The sequence below is a fragment of the Coregonus clupeaformis genome, chromosome 18, assembly GCF_020615455.1.
Source record: "Coregonus clupeaformis isolate EN_2021a chromosome 18, ASM2061545v1, whole genome shotgun sequence".
Taxonomy (NCBI): domain Eukaryota; kingdom Metazoa; phylum Chordata; class Actinopteri; order Salmoniformes; family Salmonidae; genus Coregonus; species Coregonus clupeaformis.
The window spans coordinates 41,132,433-41,153,907 of NC_059209.1; the positions used below are offsets into that span (position 1 = coordinate 41,132,433).

At 43.8% G+C, this 21,475-nt stretch overlaps 1 protein-coding gene across 1 annotated transcript in view; it reads left to right on the forward strand.

Annotated features, from left to right (window-relative positions):
• The window catches only part of LOC121530794 (sushi domain-containing protein 2), a 37,649-nt gene extending 33,270 nt beyond the window's left edge, over window positions 1–4,379 (forward strand). The window contains exons 14-15 of the mRNA XM_041836031.2: window positions 1,143–1,239; window positions 3,658–4,379. Of these exons, the coding sequence (XP_041691965.2) occupies window positions 1,143–1,239; window positions 3,658–3,706 (146 nt within the window). The 3' untranslated portion in view covers window positions 3,707–4,379. The remainder of the gene's footprint in view (window positions 1–1,142; window positions 1,240–3,657) is intronic.
• Window positions 4,380–21,475: the final 17,096 nt, after the last annotated feature.

Genomic DNA, 21,475 nt, shown 5'->3' on the forward strand with positions numbered 1-21,475 from the left:
GGTCTGTGAGAGCCAGAAATCTTGCTTGTTTGTAGGTGACCAAATACTTATTTTCCACCATAATTTGCAAATAATTTCATTAAAAATCCTACAATGTGATATTCTGGATTTTTTTCTCTCAATTTGTCTGTCATAGTTGACGTGTACCTATGATGAAAATTACAGGCCTCTCATCTTTTTAAGTGGGAGAACTTGCACAATTGGTGGCTGACTAAATACTTTTTTCCCCCACTGTATATACATATAAAAAAGTATTACTTTCCAACCCCACCACCCCTCCCCTAATTGGAGTAAACTAGTGAACAACAATGCTTAGGCCTCTACTTCCAGCTTATACATACTATATAAATTTTATGGACACAGTCAATTTTACAATAATTCTACTTTGTATGTTTTTACTCCTCAACTTCCTCTACCCTCAACCTCTCCGATCATTTTCATGATGTCCATCCGGTTTGCTTCTATATGCCTTCTAACTGTCCTCTTTCACAAAAGCTCTCAACCTATAATCTATTTAATTATTGTGGACACAGTATGCTTTACATTTGTTATCTTGTTGTTATTAGTTGTTGTTAGTTGTTATTAGTCCCATCCTTTAGCTCCATTCAACACATCCCATCTATCTCTTAACACCATCCATATTGGATTTCTGTTTGCCATATATTTTTATATTTTTCTTTGTGTGTGCTTGTCTGTCTTTGTGTGTGCGTGCCTCTGTGTGTGTGTGTGTGTGTTTGTGCGTGCCTCTGTGTGTGTGTGTGTGTTTGTGCGTGCCTCTGTGTGTGTGTGTGTTTTGCATGCCTCTGTGTGTGTGTGTGTGTTTGTGCGTGCCTCTGTGTGTGTGTGTGTGTGCGTGCCTCTGTGTGTGTGTGTGTGTGCGTGCCTCTGTGTGCGTGCCTCTGTGTGCGTGCCTGTGTGTGTGTGTGTGTGTGTGTGTGCGTGCCTCTGTGTGTGTGTGTGTGTGTGTGTTTATAGACCTCTTCATATTATGTAGTTCGTTGGTTTCCTTCTGCCTGTACTGTATTGATGAACAGTTGTTCTACACAAAGAGATACATGTGTTTGTTGTGTGTAACATGTCTTTGAGTTTGAGAAAAGCACTATGTATTATTATAGTTTGTGTTGTTTGTGTATCTTTGCCAGATAATGTCCTAGGAGTGGTGCTGGGTTCTGTGTTTTCCATAGCTACTCTGATAACCATGGGGGTGATGATCAATCTACACTTCAGGAAACAGAAAAGGTGGGTTCACTCTTTCTCTCTCACACACACACTCGCACACACACACACACACACTCGCACACACGCACGGACACACACGCACGCACGGACACACTCGCACAAACACACACACAGCATGGACACACGTTCTAGCTAAAAAACCAAAGCAGTGATCTACAGTAACATATTATGTAACATATTGGGTCTCAAACCTGGGCCGTCTGTGCCTCTCAAAATCATAGTATCCCTAGATGGTTGTTACCAAAAACAGTAGAAATGTTCAGGTCTCAAGACGATGCTACTCAATCAGACGTCGTTCTTCAAACCACCTGCACTATATATGCAGTTAGTCTCTTCAGATGGTAACAGACATTAATCACAGTGACACAGCTTTGAACTTGAACGTTTCAATAACGGATACTGAATCTCATGTTCAGCAGGATGTCATATAGGAACGTGTGTTATACAATATAGATGTTATCGACAGACAGAATAAAATAGATAAGATATTGATATGATACCAGGCTCTTCCTGTCCCTCTTAGCTGAGAGTTCATCCCTTTGAATGTCTTCTTCATTTAATTAAATGATAGGATTTCAATGGTCTTCATTTCAACCCACAAAGGGTATTATATAGACAATATACACTGCGTGTACAAAACATTAGGAACACCCTCCTAATATTGGGTTGCACCCCCTTTTGCCCTGAGAACAGCCTCAATTCGTCGGGCATGGACTCTACAAGGTGTCGAAAGGGATGCTGGCCCATGTTGACTCCAATGCTTCCCGCAGTTGTGTCAAGTTGGCTGGATGTCCTTTGGGTGGTGGACCATTCTTGATACACACGGGAAACTGTTGAGCGTGAAAAACCCAGCAGAGTTGCAGTTCTTGACACACTCAAACCAGTATGCCTGGCACCTACTGCCAAACCCTGTACAAAGGCACTTCAATCTTTTGGCACACATACACAATCCATGTTTCAGTAGACTCAAGGCTTAAAAATCCTTCTTTAACCTGTCTCCTCCCCTTCATCTACACTGATTGAAGTGGATTTAACCAGTGACCTCAATAAGGGATCATAGCTTTCACCTGGTCAGTCTGTCATGGAAAGAGCTGGTGTTCATAATGTTTTGTCCACTCAGTGTATATGATACAGATGTTATAGACAGACATAGGGAATATAATTGATAAGATATATCCCTTGAATGTCTTCATTCCAAATTAACAAAGAAAAAGATGATTCATGATTACCATTGATCCCACCTGCCAGTCTCTGAGCCCCACCTCATAAACCACAGATGCACACATGCTCATAAAACCCTTCTGATCTGATCAAACGATACAGTATCTCTTCATATGCGGATAGACCCAGGGTATGTCCCAAATGGCACCCTCTTCCCTATGTAGTGCACTATTTTTGACTAGGAATAGGGTGCCATTTAGGACACAACCCCATCCACCCTGTGGATAAACCTATCCCTCAGTATACTGGAACAGAAGCCATCTACCGTAGCTCCTGGGCTTGCTAGCTAACCAAATGACAGGCCTATTTTTATGGGCCTCATAGACTTCAAGAGGGCTTCCCCCGCCATAACTCTCCTATGGATGAGAAAAGGGATGGTGTGTCATGGCCCCTGCTCCCAGCTGCACTTGGAAACGTTTCAGCCTGTGTTCTGCAGGTAGAGAAATGAACGACTATGGTTTACACCCGTGAGGGGGAAGGGGGAGAGGGAGCACACCTGCCCTGTTTTAGAGGGTTGATGAGGGTTGATGATCACCTTGCTTTCATCTGTAGAGCGAGGGAAGGTAAGAAGAGACGAGAAGTGTCAAAGGTCTGCACCTGTGTGGCTGGGGGATCTCACTCACTCACTTTAGCAGGACACACGTCTACATACATGTTGTTACGTGCTGAGGTATAAGGACACATGGGAAAGCTCACCAAAGGCATTCCTGTAAACTCATACCATTAAACACACCATGACACCTCCCTGGGGTCAACACACACTTGTCATTGATGTTTGGACACACACGCGCCTGGTCTGGTCTGGTCTGGTCTGCGCGATACTCTGCTACTTCCTCTGATGCTGTGTGGAGACGGAAGCAGCCCCAGCCCTCAGCCCCTTGCTCCAGACACATCTAGGGTTACCCTGCAGGCCCCAACAGGCCCCTAGTCCTCCCCACCCTCCGCCACGGCAGGACACATCAAAGAAGGACAAGGGCCCTCTGTCAGAAACCACCCAGGGGGTCGGAGATGGGTCGGTGGGGTTATGTGTGTCTCTGTCTGTGTATAACAGGCTACTGACTGGACGGAACCTTCCAGTATTGCTTCCTACCTTTATATTGACCAATTTATCTCTTCTCTTTATATATTGTGTATTGCTGGCATTACCTTGTGGAGAGTAAAGGTGATTCTGATTTTTTTTTTTCTGCTTTATTTCAGAGAAAGACAAGAGAAACTGGATGGAAAGGTGATATATGAACATAGTTGATGTCCTCTAGTGTAACTCTCCCTGTCCAGGTGATTTTAAATGAACCTTCTACTGCATCACCCTTAAGCTGGCCTCGATGTGCGCTAATGTAGGAGCAAATTATGTTTTTTACACAATGTTGAATTTTTGTGGATCAGGGATGATGCGTTGTCCTCATTGTGTAATACATGTGTACATTGCACTGGAGATTACTTTAAATAACGGTCTGTAAATTAAGGCTTACAGAGCAGACCTGCTTGGTTTGTTCACGGTCTCTACATTTTCTAGGACTAAATATTCATTTCCTGGAAACAAAATTATGTGAATACTTTGAGATCCCATCTACTGTATGTTAACACTCCATTTTCCTATTAACTTAGAATGGTCCCAGACGTATACTCTTGTAGGTGTGTCAATCTCGTGATCGTTTTAAGGTTGAATGACTTTGACAAGTTATGTAGCTCATGTGTGGGCTCACTGCCTTTTGTTCATTCCATTCAATGGTTGAGCAAAAATCATTCGAAATAACATGTCACCAAATGGCTACCAAATGGCTGCCAATTGCACTGAAGCAAAGCTTATGCTTTTTCTATCTTCAAATGAAGTACCAGTATTGAATAAAGAATAGATACTGTGGTGGAATAATGTTTTGATCGTAATTCAATGAAGAAAAATAAATACAATTGTGAAAGAATGGCTGTCAATTGTTTTTCCTCTGTTATTTTGAAAATGTTGTCTATGGCTGTGGCAATGCATTACTGCAAAATAATGGGTGTTTTTGTGTTCTGTTGCGTCCAGCTAATGGTCACTGTCCTCCAGGTTAGTGTCTCTATGTCACTGTGCTCCAGGTTAGTGTCTCTATGTCACTGTGCTCCAGGTTAGTGTCTCTATGTCACTGTGCTCCAGGTTAGTGTCTCTATGTCACTGTGCTCCAGGTTAGTGTGTCTCTATGTCACTGTGCTCCAGGTTAGTGTGTCTATGTCACTGTGCTCCAGGTTAGTGTGTCTCTATGTCACTGTGCTCCAGGTTAGTGTGTCTCTATATCACTGTGCTCCAGGTTAGTGTGTCTCTATGTCACTGTGCTCCAGGTTAGTGTGTCTCTATGTCACTGTGCTCCAGGTTAGTGTGTCTATGTCACTGTGCTCCAGGTTAGTGTGTCTCTATGTCACTGTGCTACAGGTTAGTGTGTCTCTATGTCACTGTGCTCCAGGTTAGTGTGTCTCTATGTCACTGTGCTACAGGTTAGTGTGTCTCTATGTCACTGTGCTACAGGTTAGTGTGTCTCTATGTCACTGTGCTACAGGTTAGTGTGTCTCTATGTCACTGTGCTACAGGTTAGTGTGTCTCTATGTCACTGTGCTCCAGGTTAGTGTGTCTATGTCACTGTGCTCCAGGTTAGTGTGTGTCTATGTCACTGTGCTACAGGTTAGTGTGTGTCTATGTCACTGTGCTCCAGGTTAGTGTGTGTCTATGTCACTGTGCTACAGGTTAGTGTGTCTCTATGTCACTGCTACAGGTTATGTGTGTCTATGTCACTGTGCTACAGGTTAGTGTGGCTCTATGTCACTGTGCTCCAGGTTAGTGTGTGTCTATGTCACTGTGCTACAGGTTAGTGTGTGTCTATGTCACTGTGCTACAGGTTAGTGTGTCTATGTCACTGTGCTACAGGTTAGTGTGTGTCTATGTCACTGTGCTACAGGTTAGTGTGTGTCTATGTCACTGTGCTACAGGTTAGTGTGTGTCTATGTCACTGTGCTACAGGTTAGTGTGTGTCTATGTCACTGTGCTACAGGTTAGTGTGCATCTATGTCACTGTGCTACAGGTTAGTGTGTGTCTATGTCACTGTGCTCCAGGTTAGTGTGTCTCTATGTCACTGTGCTCCAGGTTAGTGTGTCTCTATGTCACTGTGCTACAGGTTAGTGTGTGTCTATGTCACTGTGCTACAGGTTAGTGTGTATCTATGTCACTGTGCTACAGGTTAGTGTGTGTCTATGTCACTGTGCTCCAGGTTAGTGTGTCTCTATGTCACTGTGCTCCAGGTTAGTGTGTCTCTATGTCACTGTGCTACAGGTTAGTGTGTCTATGTCACTGTGCTACAGGTTAGTGTGTCTCTATGTCACTGTGCTACAGGTTAGTGTGTCTCTATGTCACTGTGCTACAGGTTAGTGTGTGTCTATGATACTGTGCTACAGGTTAGTGTGTCTATGTCACTGTGCTACAGGTTAGTGTGTCTATGTCACTGTGCTACAGGTTAGTGTGTCTCTATGTCACTGTGCTACAGGTTAGTGTGTCTCTATGTCACTGTGCTACAGGTTAGTGTGTCTCTATGTCACTGTGCTACAGGTTAGTGTGTGTCTATGTCACTGTGCTACAGGTTAGTGTGTGTCTATGTCACTGTGCTCCAGGTTAGTGTGTGTCTATGTCACTGTGCTCCAGGTTAGTGTGTCTCTATGTCACTGTGCTACAGGTTAGTGTGTGTCTATGTCACTGTGCTCCAGGTTAGTGTGTGTCTATGTCACTGTGCTACAGATTAGTTTGTCTCTATGTCACTGTGCTACAGGTTAGTGTGTGTCTATGTCACTGTGCTACAGGTTAGTGTGTGTCTATGTCACTGTGCTACAGGTTAATGTGTCTCTGTCACTGTGCTACAGGTTAGTGTGTGTCTATGTCACTGTGCTACAGGTTAGTGTGTCTCTGTCACTGTGCTACAGGTTAGTGTGTCTATGTCACTGTGCTCCAGGTTAGTGTCTCTATGTCACTGTGCTCCAGGTTAGTGTCTCTATGTCACTGTGCTCCAGGTTAGTGTCTCTATGTCACTGTGCTCCAGGTTAGTGTCTCTATGTCACTGTGCTCCAGGTTAGTGTCTCTATGTCACTGTGCTCCAGGTTAGTGTGTCTCTATGTCACTGTGCTCCAGGTTAGTGTGTCTATGTCACTGTGCTCCAGGTTAGTGTGTCTCTATGTCACTGTGCTCCAGGTTAGTGTGTCTATACATCACTGTGCTCCAGGTTAGTGTGTCTCTATGTCACTGTGCTCCAGGTTAGTGTGTCTCTATGTCACTGTGCTCCAGGTTAGTGTGTCTATGTCACTGTGCTCCAGGTTAGTGTGTCTCTATGTCACTGTGCTACAGGTTAGTGTGTATCTATGTCACTGTGCTACAGGTTAGTGTGTCTCTATGTCACTGTGCTCCAGGTTAGTGTGTGTCTATGTCACTGTGCTACAGGTTAGTGTGTGTCTATGTCACTGTGCTACAGGTTAGTGTGTCTCTATGTCACTGCTACAGGTTATGTGTGTCTATGTCACTGTGCTACAGGTTAGTGTGTCTCTATGTCACTGTGCTCCAGGTTAGTGTGTGTCTATGTCACTGTGCTACAGGTTAGTGTGTGTCTATGTCACTGTGCTACAGGTTAGTGTGTCTATGTCACTGTGCTACAGGTTAGTGTGTGTCTATGTCACTGTGCTACAGGTTAGTGTGTGTCTATGTCACTGTGCTACAGGTTAGTGTGTGTCTATGTCACTGTGCTACAGGTTAGTGTGTGTCTATGTCACTGTGCTACAGGTTAGTGTGTATCTATGTCACTGTGCTACAGGTTAGTGTGTGTCTATGTCACTGTGCTCCAGGTTAGTGTGTCTCTATGTCACTGTGCTCCAGGTTAGTGTGTCTCTATGTCACTGTGCTACAGGTTAGTGTGTGTGTCTATGTCACTGTGCTACAGGTTAGTGTGTATCTATGTCACTGTGCTACAGGTTAGTGTGTGTCTATGTCACTGTGCTCCAGGTTAGTGTGTCTCTATGTCACTGTGCTACAGGTTAGTGTGTCTATGTCACTGTGCTACAGGTTAGTGTGTCTCTATGTCACTGTGCTACAGGTTAGTGTGTCTCTATGTCACTGTGCTACAGGTTAGTGTATGTCTATGATACTGTGCTACAGGTTAGTGTGTCTATGTCACTGTGCTACAGGTTAGTGTGTCTATGTCACTGTGCTACAGGTTAGTGTGTCTCTATGTCACTGTGCTACAGGTTAGTGTGTCTCTATGTCACTGTGCTACAGGTTAGTGTGTCTCTGTCACTGTGCTACAGGTTAGTGTGTGTCTATGTCACTGTGCTCCAGGTTAGTGTGTGTCTATGTCACTGTGCTCCAGGTTAGTGTGTCTCTATGTCACTGTGCTACAGGTTAGTGTGTCTCTATGTCACTGTGCTACAGGTTAGTGTGTGTCTATGTCACTGTGCTCCAGGTTAGTGTGTGTCTATGTCACTGTGCTACAGGTTAGTTTGTCTCTATGTCACTGTGCTACAGGTTAGTGTGTGTCTATGTCACTGTGCTCCAGGTTAGTGTGTCTCTATGTCACTGTGCTACAGGTTAGTTTGTGTCTATGTCACTGTGCTACAGGTTAGTTTGTGTCTATGTCACTGTGCTCCAGGTTAGTGTGTCTCTATGTCACTGTGCTACAGGTTAGTGTGTCTCTATGTCACTGTGCTACAGGTTAGTGTGTCTCTATGTCACTGTGCTACAGGTTAGTGTGTCTATGTCACTGTGCTACAATTTAGTGTGTGTCTATGTCACTGTGCTACAGGTTAGTGTGTGTCTATGTCACTGTGCTACAGGTTAGTGTGTATCTATGTCACTGTGCTACAGGTTAATGTGTGTCTATGTCACTGTGCTCCAGGTTAGTGTGTCTCTATGTCACTGTGCTCCAGGTTAGTGTGTCTCTATGTCACTGTGCTCCAGGTTAGTGTGTCTCTATGTCACTGTGCTACAGGTTAGTGTGTCTCTATGTCACTGTGCTACAGGTTAGTGTGTCTCTATGTCACTGTGCTACAGGTTAGTGTGTCTATGATACTGTGCTGCAGGTTAGTGTGTATCTATGTCACTGTGCTACAGGTTAGTGTGTCTCTATGTCACTGTGCTACAGGTTAGTGTGTCTCTATGTCACTGTGCTACAGGTTAGTGTGTCTATGTCACTGTGCTACAGGTTAGTGTGTCTCTATGTCACTGTGCTACAGGTTAGTGTGTCTCTATGTCACTGTGCTACAGGTTAGTGTGTCTATGATACTGTGCTACAGGTTAGTGTGTCTCTATGTCACTGTGCTACAGGTTAGTGTGTCTCTATGTCACTGTGCTACAGGTTAGTGTGTCTCTATGTCACTGTGCTACAGGTTAGTGTGTGTCTATGTCACTGTGCTACAGGTTAGTGTGTGTCTATGTCACTGTGCTCCAGGTTAGTGTGTGTCTATGTCACTGTGCTCCAGGTTAGTGTGTCTCTATGTCACTGTGCTACAGGTTAGTGTGTGTCTATGTCACTGTGCTCCAGGTTAGTGTGTCTCTATGTCACTGTGCTACAGGTTAGTGTGTGTCTATGTCACTGTGCTACAGGTTAGTGTGTCTATGTCACTGTGCTACAGGTTAGTGTGTGTCTATGTCACTGTGCTACAGGTTAGTGTGTATCTATGTCACTGTGCTACAGGTTAGTGTGTGTCTATGTCACTGTGCTCCAGGTTGGTGTGTCTCTATGTCACTGTGCTCCAGGTTAGTGTGTCTCTATGTCACTGTGCTACAGGTTAGTGTGTCTATGTCACTGTGCTCCAGGTTAGTGTGTCTCTATGTCACTGTGCTACAGGTTAGTGTGTCTATGATACTGTGCTACAGGTTAGTGTGTCTCTATGTCACTGTGCTACAGGTTAGTGTGTCTCTATGTCACTGTGCTACAGGTTAGTGTGTCTCTATGTCACTGTGCTACAGGTTAGTGTGTCTCTATGTCACTGTGCTACAGGTTAGTGTGTCTATGATACTGTGCTACAGGTTAGTGTGTCTCTATGTCACTGTGCTACAGGTTAGTGTGTCTCTATGTCACTGTGCTACAGGTTAGTGTGTCTCTATGTCACTGTGCTACAGGTTAGTGTGTGTCTATGTCACTGTGCTACAGGTTAGTGTGTGTCTATGTCACTGTGCTCCAGGTTAGTGTGTGTCTATGTCACTGTGCTCCAGGTTAGTGTGTCTCTATGTCACTGTGCTACAGGTTAGTGTGTGTCTATGTCACTGTGCTCCAGGTTAGTGTGTCTCTATGTCACTGTGCTACAGGTTAGTGTGTGTCTATGTCACTGTGCTACAGGTTAGTGTGTGTCTATGTCACTGTGCTACAGGTTAATGTGTCTCTGTCACTGTGCTACAGGTTAGTGTGTGTCTATGTCACTGTGCTACAGGTTAGTGTGTCTCTGTCACTGTGCTACAGGTTAGTGTGTCTATGTCACTGTGCTCCAGGTTAGTGTCTCTATGTCACTGTGCTCCAGGTTAGTGTCTCTATGTCACTGTGCTCCAGGTTAGTGTCTCTATGTCACTGTGCTCCAGGTTAGTGTCTCTATGTCACTGTGCTCCAGGTTAGTGTCTCTATGTCACTGTGCTCCAGGTTAGTGTGTCTCTATGTCACTGTGCTCCAGGTTAGTGTGTCTATGTCACTGTGCTCCAGGTTAGTGTGTCTCTATGTCACTGTGCTCCAGGTTAGTGTGTCTATATATCACTGTGCTCCAGGTTAGTGTGTCTCTATGTCACTGTGCTCCAGGTTAGTGTGTCTCTATGTCACTGTGCTCCAGGTTAGTGTGTCTATGTCACTGTGCTCCAGGTTAGTGTGTCTCTATGTCACTGTGCTCCAGGTTAGTGTGTCTCTATGTCACTGTGCTCCAGGTTAGTGTGTCTCTATGTCACTGTGCTACAGGTTAGTGTGTCTCTATGTCACTGTGCTACAGGTTAGTGTGTCTCTATGTCACTGTGCTACAGGTTAGTGTGTCTCTATGTCACTGTGCTACAGGTTAGTGTGTCTCTATGTCACTGTGCTACAGGTTAGTGTGTCTCTATGTCACTGTGCTCCAGGTTAGTGTGTGTCTATGTCACTGTGCTACAGGTTAGTGTGTGTCTATGTCACTGTGCTACAGGTTAGTGTGTCTCTATGTCACTGCTACAGGTTATGTGTGTCTATGTCACTGTGCTACAGGTTAGTGTGTCTCTATGTCACTGTGCTCCAGGTTAGTGTGTGTCTATGTCACTGTGCTACAGGTTAGTGTGTGTCTATGTCACTGTGCTACAGGTTAGTGTGTCTATGTCACTGTGCTACAGGTTAGTGTGTGTCTATGTCACTGTGCTACAGGTTAGTGTGTGTCTATGTCACTGTGCTACAGGTTAGTGTGTGTCTATGTCACTGTGCTACAGGTTATTGTGTGTCTATGTCACTGTGCTACAGGTTAGTGTGTATCTATGTCACTGTGCTACAGGTTAGTGTGTGTCTATGTCACTGTGCTCCAGGTTAGTGTGTCTCTATGTCACTGTGCTCCAGGTTAGTGTGTCTCTATGTCACTGTGCTACAGGTTAGTGTGTGTCTATGTCACTGTGCTACAGGTTAGTGTGTATCTATGTCACTGTGCTACAGGTTAGTGTGTGTCTATGTCACTGTGCTCCAGGTTAGTGTGTCTCTATGTCACTGTGCTACAGGTTAGTGTGTCTATGTCACTGTGATACAGGTTAGTGTGTCTCTATGTCACTGTGCTACAGGTTAGTGTGTCTCTATGTCACTGTGCTACAGGTTAGTGTATGTCTATGATACTGTGCTACAGGTTAGTGTGTCTATGTCACTGTGCTACAGGTTAGTGTGTCTATGTCACTGTGCTACAGGTTAGTGTGTCTCTATGTCACTGTGCTACAGGTTAGTGTGTCTCTATGTCACTGTGCTACAGGTTAGTGTGTCTCTGTCACTGTGCTACAGGTTAGTGTGTGTCTATGTCACTGTGCTCCAGGTTAGTGTGTGTCTATGTCACTGTGCTCCAGGTTAGTGTGTCTCTATGTCACTGTGCTACAGGTTAGTGTGTCTCTATGTCACTGTGCTACAGGTTAGTGTGTGTCTATGTCACTGTGCTCCAGGTTAGTGTGTGTCTATGTCACTGTGCTACAGGTTAGTTTGTCTCTATGTCACTGTGCTACAGGTTAGTGTGTGTCTATGTCACTGTGCTCCAGGTTAGTGTGTCTCTATGTCACTGTGCTACAGGTTAGTTTGTGTCTATGTCACTGTGCTACAGGTTAGTTTGTGTCTATGTCACTGTGCTCCAGGTTAGTGTGTCTCTATGTCACTGTGCTACAGGTTAGTGTGTCTCTATGTCACTGTGCTACAGGTTAGTGTGTCTCTATGTCACTGTGCTACAATTTAGTGTGTGTCTATGTCACTGTGCTACAGGTTAGTGTGTGTCTATGTCACTGTGCTACAGGTTAGTGTGTATCTATGTCACTGTGCTACAGGTTAATGTGTGTCTATGTCACTGTGCTCCAGGTTAGTGTGTCTCTATGTCACTGTGCTCCAGGTTAGTGTGTCTCTATGTCACTGTGCTCCAGGTTAGTGTGTCTCTATGTCACTGTGCTACAGGTTAGTGTGTCTCTATGTCACTGTGCTACAGGTTAGTGTGTCTCTATGTCACTGTGCTACAGGTTAGTGTGTCTATGATACTGTGCTACAGGTTAGTGTGTATCTATGTCACTGTGCTACAGGTTAGTGTGTCTCTATGTCACTGTGCTACAGGTTAGTGTGTCTCTATGTCACTGTGCTACAGGTTAGTGTGTCTATGTCACTGTGCTACAGGTTAGTGTGTCTCTATGTCACTGTGCTACAGGTTAGTGTGTCTCTATGTCACTGTGCTACAGGTTAGTGTGTCTCTATGTCACTGTGCTACAGGTTAGTGTGTGTCTATGACACTGCTACAGGTTAGTGTGTCTCTATGTCACTGTGCTACAGGTTAGTGTGTGTCTATGACACTGTGCTACAGGTTAGTGTGTGTCTATGACACTGTGCTACAGGTTAGTGTGTGTCTATGTCACTGTGCTACAGGTTAGTGTGTGTCTATGTCACTGTGCTACAGGTTAGTGTGTCTCTGTCACTGTGCTACAGGTTAGTGTGTCTATGTCACTGTGCTACAGGTTAGTGTGTCTCTATGTCACTGTGCTACAGGTTAGTGTGTCTATGTCACTGTGCTACAGGTTAGTGTGTGTCTATGTCACTGTGCTACAGGTTAGTGTGTATCTATGTCACTGTGCTACAGGTTAGTGTGTGTCTATGTCACTGTGCTCCAGGTTGGTGTGTCTCTATGTCACTGTGCTCCAGGTTAGTGTGTCTCTATGTCACTGTGCTACAGGTTAGTGTGTCTCTATGTCACTGTGCTACAGGTTAGTGTGTCTATGATACTGTGCTACAGGTTAGTGTGTCTCTATGTCACTGTGCTACAGGTTAGTGTGTCTCTATGTCACTGTGCTACAGGTTAGTGTGTCTCTATGTCACTGTGCTACAGGTTAGTGTGTCTCTATGTCACTGTGCTACAGGTTAGTGTGTCTATGTCACTGTGCTACAGGTTAGTGTGTCTCTATGTCACTGTGCTACAGGTTAGTGTGTCTCTATGTCACTGTGCTACAGGTTAGTGTGTCTCTATGTCACTGTGCTACAGGTTAGTGTGTGTCTATGACACTGCTACAGGTTAGTGTGTCTCTATGTCACTGTGCTACAGGTTAGTGTGTGTCTATGACACTGTGCTACAGGTTAGTGTGTGTCTAAGACACTGTGCTACAGGTTAGTGTGTGTCTATGTCACTGTGCTACAGGTTAGTGTGTGTCTATGTCACTGTGCTACAGGTTAGTGTGTCTCTGTCACTGTGCTACAGGTTAGTGTGTCTATGTCACTGTGCTACAGGTTAGTGCGTATCTATGTCACTGTGCTCCAGGTTAGTGTGTCTCTATGTGACTGTGCTCCAGGTTAGTGTGTCTCTATGTCACTGTGCTCCAGGTTAGTGTGTCTCTATGTCACTGTGCTACAGGTTAGTGTGTCTCTATGTCACTGTGCTACAGGTTAGTGTGTGTCTATGTCACTGTGCTACAGGTTAGTGTGTGTCTATGACACTGTGCTACAGGTTAGTGTGTCTCTATGTCACTGTGCTACAGGTTAGTGTGTCTATGATACTGTGCTACAGGTTAGTGTGTCTCTATGTCACTGTGCTACAGGTTAGTGTGTCTCTATGTCACTGTGCTACAGGTTAGTGTGTCTCTATGTCACTGTGCTACAGGTTAGTGTGTCTATGATACTGTGCTACAGGTTAGTGTGTCTCTATGTCACTGTGCTACAGGTTAGTGTGTCTCTATGTCACTGTGCTACAGGTTAGTGTGTCTCTATGTCACTGTGCTACAGGTTAGTTTGTGTCTATGTCACTGTGCTGCAGGTTAGTGTGTGTCTATGTCACTGTGCTACAGGTTAGTTTGTGTCTATGTCACTGTGTTACAGGTTAGTGTGTGTCTATATCACTGTGCTACAGGTTAGTTTGTGTCTATGTCACTGTGCTACAGGTTAGTTTGTGTCTATGTCACTGTGTTACAGGTTATGTGTGTCTATGTCACTGTGCTCCAGGTTAGTGTGTCTATGATACTGTGCTACAGGTTAGTGTGTCTCTATGTCACTGTGCTACAGGTTAGTGTGTCTCTATGTCACTGTGCTACAGGTTAGTGTGTCTCTATGTCACTGTGCTACAGGTTAGTTTGTGTCTATGTCACTGTGCTACAGGTTATGTGTGTCTATGTCACTGTGCTACAGGTTAGTTTGTGTCTATGTCACTGTGTTACAGGTTAGTGTGTGTCTATATCACTGTGCTACAGGTTAGTTTGTGTCTATGTCACTGTGCTACAGGTTAGTTTGTGTCTATGTCACTGTGTTACAGGTTATGTGTGTCTATGTCACTGTGCTCCAGGTTAGTGTGTGTCTGTCACTGTGCTGTCCAAAACAACAACCCCACCCAACTGTGTCCCCTTTATGACTTTGAACCCGATTAACTTTTCCTTCTCCAAAACAAGACCCGGAAGGTAAGAGGAAACGGAGGGACCCCAGTCGTCCCACACCACTCATCTCTCACTAAGATACAGTACCTTCAGAAGGTATTCATACCCCTTGACTTATTCCACATTTTGTTGTGTTACCACCTCAATTCAAAATTAAATATACTTTTTTTTCTCACCCATCTACACACAATACCCAATAATGACAAAGTGAAAACATGTTTTTAGTAGTTTTTGCAAATGTATTGAAAATGAAATAGAGAAATATCTCATTTACATAAGTATTCACACCCCTGAGTCAATACTTTGTAGAAGCACCTTTGACGGCGATTACAGCTTTGAATTGTCTTGGGTATGTCTCTATCAGCTTTGCACATCTGGATTTGGGGATCTTCTCCTATTCTTCCTTGCAGATTTTCTCAAGCTCTTTTAAGTTAGATGTGGAGTGACGGTGAACAACAATCTTCAAGTCTTTCCACAGATTTTCAATGGGATTTAAGTCTGGGATTTGGCTGGGCCACTCAAGGACTTTCACATTCTTGTTCTGAAGCCATGCCAGCATTGATTTAGCTGTATGCTTGGGGTCATTGTCCTGTTGGAACGTAAATCTTCGCCTCAGTCTAATGTCGTTTGCATTCTGAAGCAGGTTCTTATTTGCCTGTATTTGGCTCCATTCATTGTTCCCTCTATCCTTACCAGTCTCCCAGTCCCTGCCTCTGAATATCATCCCCGTAGCATGATGCTGCCACCACCAGACATAGCGCTTTGCATTCAGGCCAAATAATTCAATTGGTCTCATCAGTCTTTCACGTGCCTTTTTCTCAGGAGTGGCTTCCAAAGCCCAGATTGGTGAAGTGCTCTAGAGACTGTTGTCCTTCTGACAGGTTCTCCCATCTCAGCAAAGGAACTCTGTAGTTCTGTCAGAGTGGTCATTTGGTTCTTGGTCACCTCCCTGACCAAGGTCCTTCTTGCCTGGTTGCTCAGTTTGGTCAGACGGCCAGCTCTAGGCAGAGTCTGGGTAGTTCCATATTTTTCAAATTTCCCAGTGATGGAGACCACTGTGCTCTTGGAAACTATCAACACTCTAGAAATTGTTTTATACCCTTGCCCAGATATATAGTGCATGTCAGAGCAGAAACTATACCATAAAGTCAAAGGAACTGTCTGTAAATCTCAGAGATATAATTGTGATGCGGCATAAACTGTGGGACTTTGTATAGACGGGTGTGTTTCTTTCTAAATCATGTCCAAATAATTGAATGGGCCACAAGTTGTAGTAACATCTCAAGGATGATCAAAGGAAATTGGATGCACCTGAGCTCAATTTAGAGTGTCAAAGGGGTGTGAATACATAAGTACATTCGATATTTATGTATTTCATTTTCAATACATTTTGAAAGATTTCTAAAAACATGTTTTCACTATGTCATTATGGAGTATTGTGTGTAGATTGGTGAGAGATAAAAAATCTATGTAATCCATTTTGAATTTGTGTGTGTATGTATGTGTTAGGGGGAGGCTAATTGAAATATCCTGTCCCTGGTGGACTTTAGGTCTTTGATGTTGTGCGGTGGGCAGCCCGGCGAGCTGTGGTTGGTTCATGGCTACCAGCTGTGATCCATTAACAGGACCAGAGGAACTACAGAGACCCTATAGACAGAGGCTGGTTGTTGGGGAATGGGTACAGGACTCTTTGGTCTCAGGGGACCGAGAGAGACATAGACACACACAGCCCCTGCCCTGACACCAACAAAGAAAAAGAACAACCTCACACACACACACACTTACAGCTCCTAAGACACCAACAACAAGCCCAGTGAGTATCAGCTCAGCTCTACAGGTCTCCTACATTGGAGGTCTGTCTTTCTCTGTGTATATACAGTTGAAGTCGGAAGTTTACATTCACCTTAGCCAAATACGTTTAAACTCAGTTTTTCACAATTCCTGACATTTAATCCTAGTAAAAATATATTTTCTTAGGTCAGTTAGGATCACCACTTTATTTTAAGAATGTGAAATGTCAGAATAATAGTAGAGAAAATTTATTTATTTCAGATTTTATTTATTTCATCACATTCCCAGTGGGTCAGAAGTTTACATACACTCAATTTGTATTTGTTAGCATTGCCTTTAAATTGTTTAACTTGGGTCAAACGTTTCGGGTAGCCTTCCACAAGCTTCCCACAATAAGTTGGGTGAATTTTGGCCCATTCCTCCTGACAGAGCTGGTGTAATTGAGTCAGCTTTTTAGGCCTCCTTGCTCGCACACGCTTTTTCAGTTCTGCCCACACATTTTCTATAGGATTGAGGTCAGGGCTTTGTGATGGCCACTCCATTACCTTGACTTTGTTGTCATTAAGCCATTTTGCCACAACTTTGGAAGTATGTTTGGGGTCGTTGTCAATTTGGAAGACCCAATTGCGACCAAGCTTTAACTTCCTGACTGATGTCTTGAGATGTTGCTTCAATATATCCACATAATTTTCCTTCCTCATGATGCCATCTATTTTGTGAAGTGCACCAGTCCCTCCTGCAGCAAAGCACCCCCACAGCATGATGCTGCCACCCCCGTGCTTCAGGTTGGGATGGTGTTCTTCGGCTTGCAAGAAACCCCCTTTTTCCTCCAAACATAACGATGGTCATTATGGCCAAACAGTTCTATTTTTGTTTCATCAGACCAGAGGACATTTCTCAAAAAAGTATGATCTTTGTCCCCATGTGCAGTTGCAAACCGTAGTCTGGCTTTTTTAATGCGGTTTTGGAGCAGTGGCTTCTTCCTTGCTGAGCGGCCTTTCAAGTTATGTCGATATATGACTAGTTTTACTGTGGATATTGTCACGGTCGTCAATGAGCGAAGGAGACCAAAACGCAGCGCGTTGAACGAACATGACTTTATTAGAGAAAAGTACACGAACGACAAAAACAATAAACCAAGACGACTAGTGAAGTCCACAGTTACAAATACTGTACAGGAACAAAAACCCACAAAACCCAGGTGAAACCACACAGTTTAAATATGGCTCCCAATCAGAGATAACGAGCCGACAGCTGACACTCGTTACCTCCGATTGGGAGTCATATGACTAATCAACAACAAAACCAAACATAGAAATGAACAACTAGATCCAACATAGAAATACACCCTAAATGAAAATAACAACCCTGGCTCAACAATCAGAGTCCCTGGAGCCAGAGTGTCACAGATATAGATACTTTTGTACCTTTTTCCTCCAGCATCTTCACAAGGTCTTTGCTGTGGTTCTGGGATTGATTTGCACTTTTCGCACCAAAGTACGTTGATCTCTAGGAGACAGAACGCGTCTCCTTCCTGAGCGGTATGACGGCTGCGTGGTCCCATGGTGTTTATACTTGCGTACTATTGTTTGTACAGATGAACGTGGTACCTTCAGGCGTTTTGGAAATTGCTCCCAACGATGAACCAGACTTGTGGAGGTCTAGAATTTTTTTTCTGAGGTCTTGACTGATTTATTTTGATTTTCCCATGATGTCAAGCAAAGAGGCACTGAGTTTGAAGGTAGGCCTTGAGATACATCCACAGGTACACCTCCAATTGACTCAAATTATGTCAATTAGCCTATCAGAAGCTTCTAAAGCCATGACATCATTTTCTGGAATTTTCCAAACGGTTTAAAGGCACAGTCAACTTAGTGTATGTAAACTTCTGACCCACTGGAATTGTGATACAGTGAATTATAAATTAAATAATCTGTCTGTAAACAATTTTTGGAAAAATTACTTGTCATGCACAAAGTAGATGTCCTATTCAACTTGCCAAAACTATAGTTTGTTAACAAGAAATGTGTGGATTGGTTGAAAAACGAGTTTTAATGACTCCAACCTAAGTGTATGTAAACTTCCGACTTCAACTGTACATGTATAACTGAGATTAGCTGACTGTGAAATGTCACTGCTTTCATGTGTCAATCGCTGCTTACAAGGAAGGAAATGGAGCAGATCGCTAAGGCCTGTACTGTTTAGAGAGTCAAATGCTGATTAATTGTGTGTGTGTGTGTGAGCGAACGAACGTGTGTATGTGTAGCTCAGTTGGTAGAGCATGGCGTTTGCAACGCCAGGGTTGTGGGTTCGATTCCCACGGGGGGCCAGTATGAAAAATAAATAATGTATGCACTCACTAACTGTAAGTCGCTCTGAATAAGAGCGTCTGCTAAATGACTAAAATGTAAATGTAAAAATATGTGTACGTGCGTGTGTGTGCCCGCGTGTTTCATCTCAGTGGGGGCCTGTTCTTTTCCGAAGCAGAGTGTTTACGCATGTCTTACATCCCACTCCTCTTAATTAGCCAAATCAAATTCAAACGCAAATAAATGCTTTCTGCTCTGTCCAAGCCTGTTTCTCTCACTGGGAGTTTTCCCCTGCTTTAAATCTCCTGTTTTATCCTCCTTTAAACGGAGGGATTAGGGAAGAGGCCCTGTGTAGTGGTTTTGGCCAAAGCTTCTGTTTTTAGTTAGCTTTTTGTTTCAAGTCTGGTGTTGCAGCTTTGCAGGTGCACATTGTTCTTGGCTTCTCTTGATGAGGTAGGTTACAGTAGACTTTACAGTAGAATGCAGTAGGCGTTACAGTAGGCTACAGTAGGTTACAGTAGGTTACTGTAGGTTACAGTAGGTTCCAGTAGCCTATACAGTAGGTTACTGTAGGTTACAGTAGGTTACTGTAGGTTACAGTAGGTTCCAGTAGCCTATACAGTAGGTTACTGTAGCCTATACAGTAGGTTCCAGTAGGTTCCAGTAGCCTATACAGTAGGTTCCAGTAGGTTCCAGTAGCCTATACAGTAGGTTCCAGTAGGTTACTGTAGCCTATACAGTAGGTTCCAGTAGGTTCCAGTAGCCTATACAGTAGGTTCCAGTAGGTTCCAGTAGCCTATACAGTAGGTTCCAGTAGCCTACAATAGGCTGCTTCATCAATGAGATCCTCTTCTAATATAACCTCAGCTACTCTAGCCTGGTTCCAGATCTGTTTGTGCTGTCTTGCCAACTCCTTGTCACACCAAACAATGTCAATCAATGACCATAGGAGTTGGTATTACATCTCAAATAGATCAGGGACCAGGCTACATCTACTCTGTAGTATAAATGGACTACTGGTCTTTATAGGCTTGTTCTTACATTTGTTTGAGATACAAAAACACCCAAAACACACATTAACACTTAACTACACTTGACATTAACACTCTCTGTGTGACTTTATCACAGAGAAAACAGCATGGCTACCCACCGATCCTTACCCCTAACATCAGATGCTGAACCCTATTCCCCTCTGAGGGACCCTAACCCTAATCTACACACCAGTAGCAAAGTATAGGGCCGACTCTCATTTTTCATTTTGACTCAGTTGTTTTAATAATGGAGCACGTCATCTTCCCAGGCCACAGAACAGGCTGATACCGCTCTTTAACTGCACCACAGATGAGGGTAACAGAGAGAGAGAGAGCAGGCCCTGCCTGTGTGCCCGCCCGGTCCGCCCTTACAGATGTTATGCTAGTCCTTGTCTTAAGTCCCAAATGACACCCTATTCTCTATGTAGTGTACTACTTTTGACTTTGGTCAAAAGTAGTGCACTATATAGGGATAGGGTGTCATTTGGGATGCATCCCTCCAGTCTGCCCAACAGAGGAAGCCATTAAAGACTGAATCAATCAGCTAGCGCTATGGAAACGGGGCACTATCCTCCGTGGTAAGCCTGCGGAAGGGCACGAAGCCAGGGTAGTGAGACGTTCGCCCGCCTTACCCAAATATAAATTCATTGCAGACTACTTGGAAACTTTGTGTTTAAATAAACATGAGAGAGAAACTGGGTGGAGGTAAGTGATTCCCCTGATTTTAGATGATTCAAATGCAAAACAGGGTGTGCAGGGGCCTCGGAGAGAGAGAGGTAGTGGAATTAAATATTTTAGTCAGAGCATTGTTAGCCCAAGCCATATATCCTGTTTGGAGGAATATTCTGAGAACACTTTCTGATAAGAGGGAAATCACTTCAGTGGTGATAATCTTCACAGAACTGTAGAATGTCCTAAAATGTTTCTGCATGAAATGGTGACAAACATTTTGCCTTTCTTTCATTTTAAAAATCACAAAGCTTTATTATTCCACTGGAGAAATGACATAAACATAACGACCTCCCCAGCGGCTCTCGTCCTCCTCACAGTGTGCAAAGATCATAACCAGCTCCCCTCCTCTCCTCACAGTATACAAAGATCATAATCATCTCCCCAGCTCCCCTCCTCTCCTCACAGTATACAAAGATCATAACCAGCTCCCCTCCTCTCCTCACAGTTTACAAAGATCATAACCATCTCCCCAGCTCCCCTCCTCTCCTCACATAATCATTTTGTTTATCCCAGTTGTTTGTTGTTTGTAAACCCTTACCCTTACCTTAAACCCTAACAGTAAACTTAACCCCAAAACCTAACCCTAAACCTAACCCTAAACCTAACCCTAGCTCCTAACCCTAAAACTAACCCTAACCCTAAACCTAATTGTAACACTGATTCTAACCTTAACCCTAAACCCCCTAGAAATAGCATTTGACCTTGTGGGGACTAACAAAATGTCCACATTTTGTTAGTTTACTATTCTTGTGGAGACTTCTGGTCCCCACAAGTATAGTTAAACAAGTTCACACACACACACGCAGCTTCAGGACACAACCCTGTCCCCCCAATGACCTGCAACACTGCTCTTTGGTCCCCATATCTGACTGCTAACCGAGCGTGAAGTCAACATGCAACCGTGGCAACTTAATTCAATTAAATCCTATCAGATTCCCTCTAGATCCTCCATCTGTTGCAATGCTACACTACATTTTACTATAGAATGCTACAGTACTTACTATAGAATTTTGTAGTATACTGTAGAATACTATAGTAAATACTACAGTATACTACTAACCGCAAAAATACTATAGTAAAT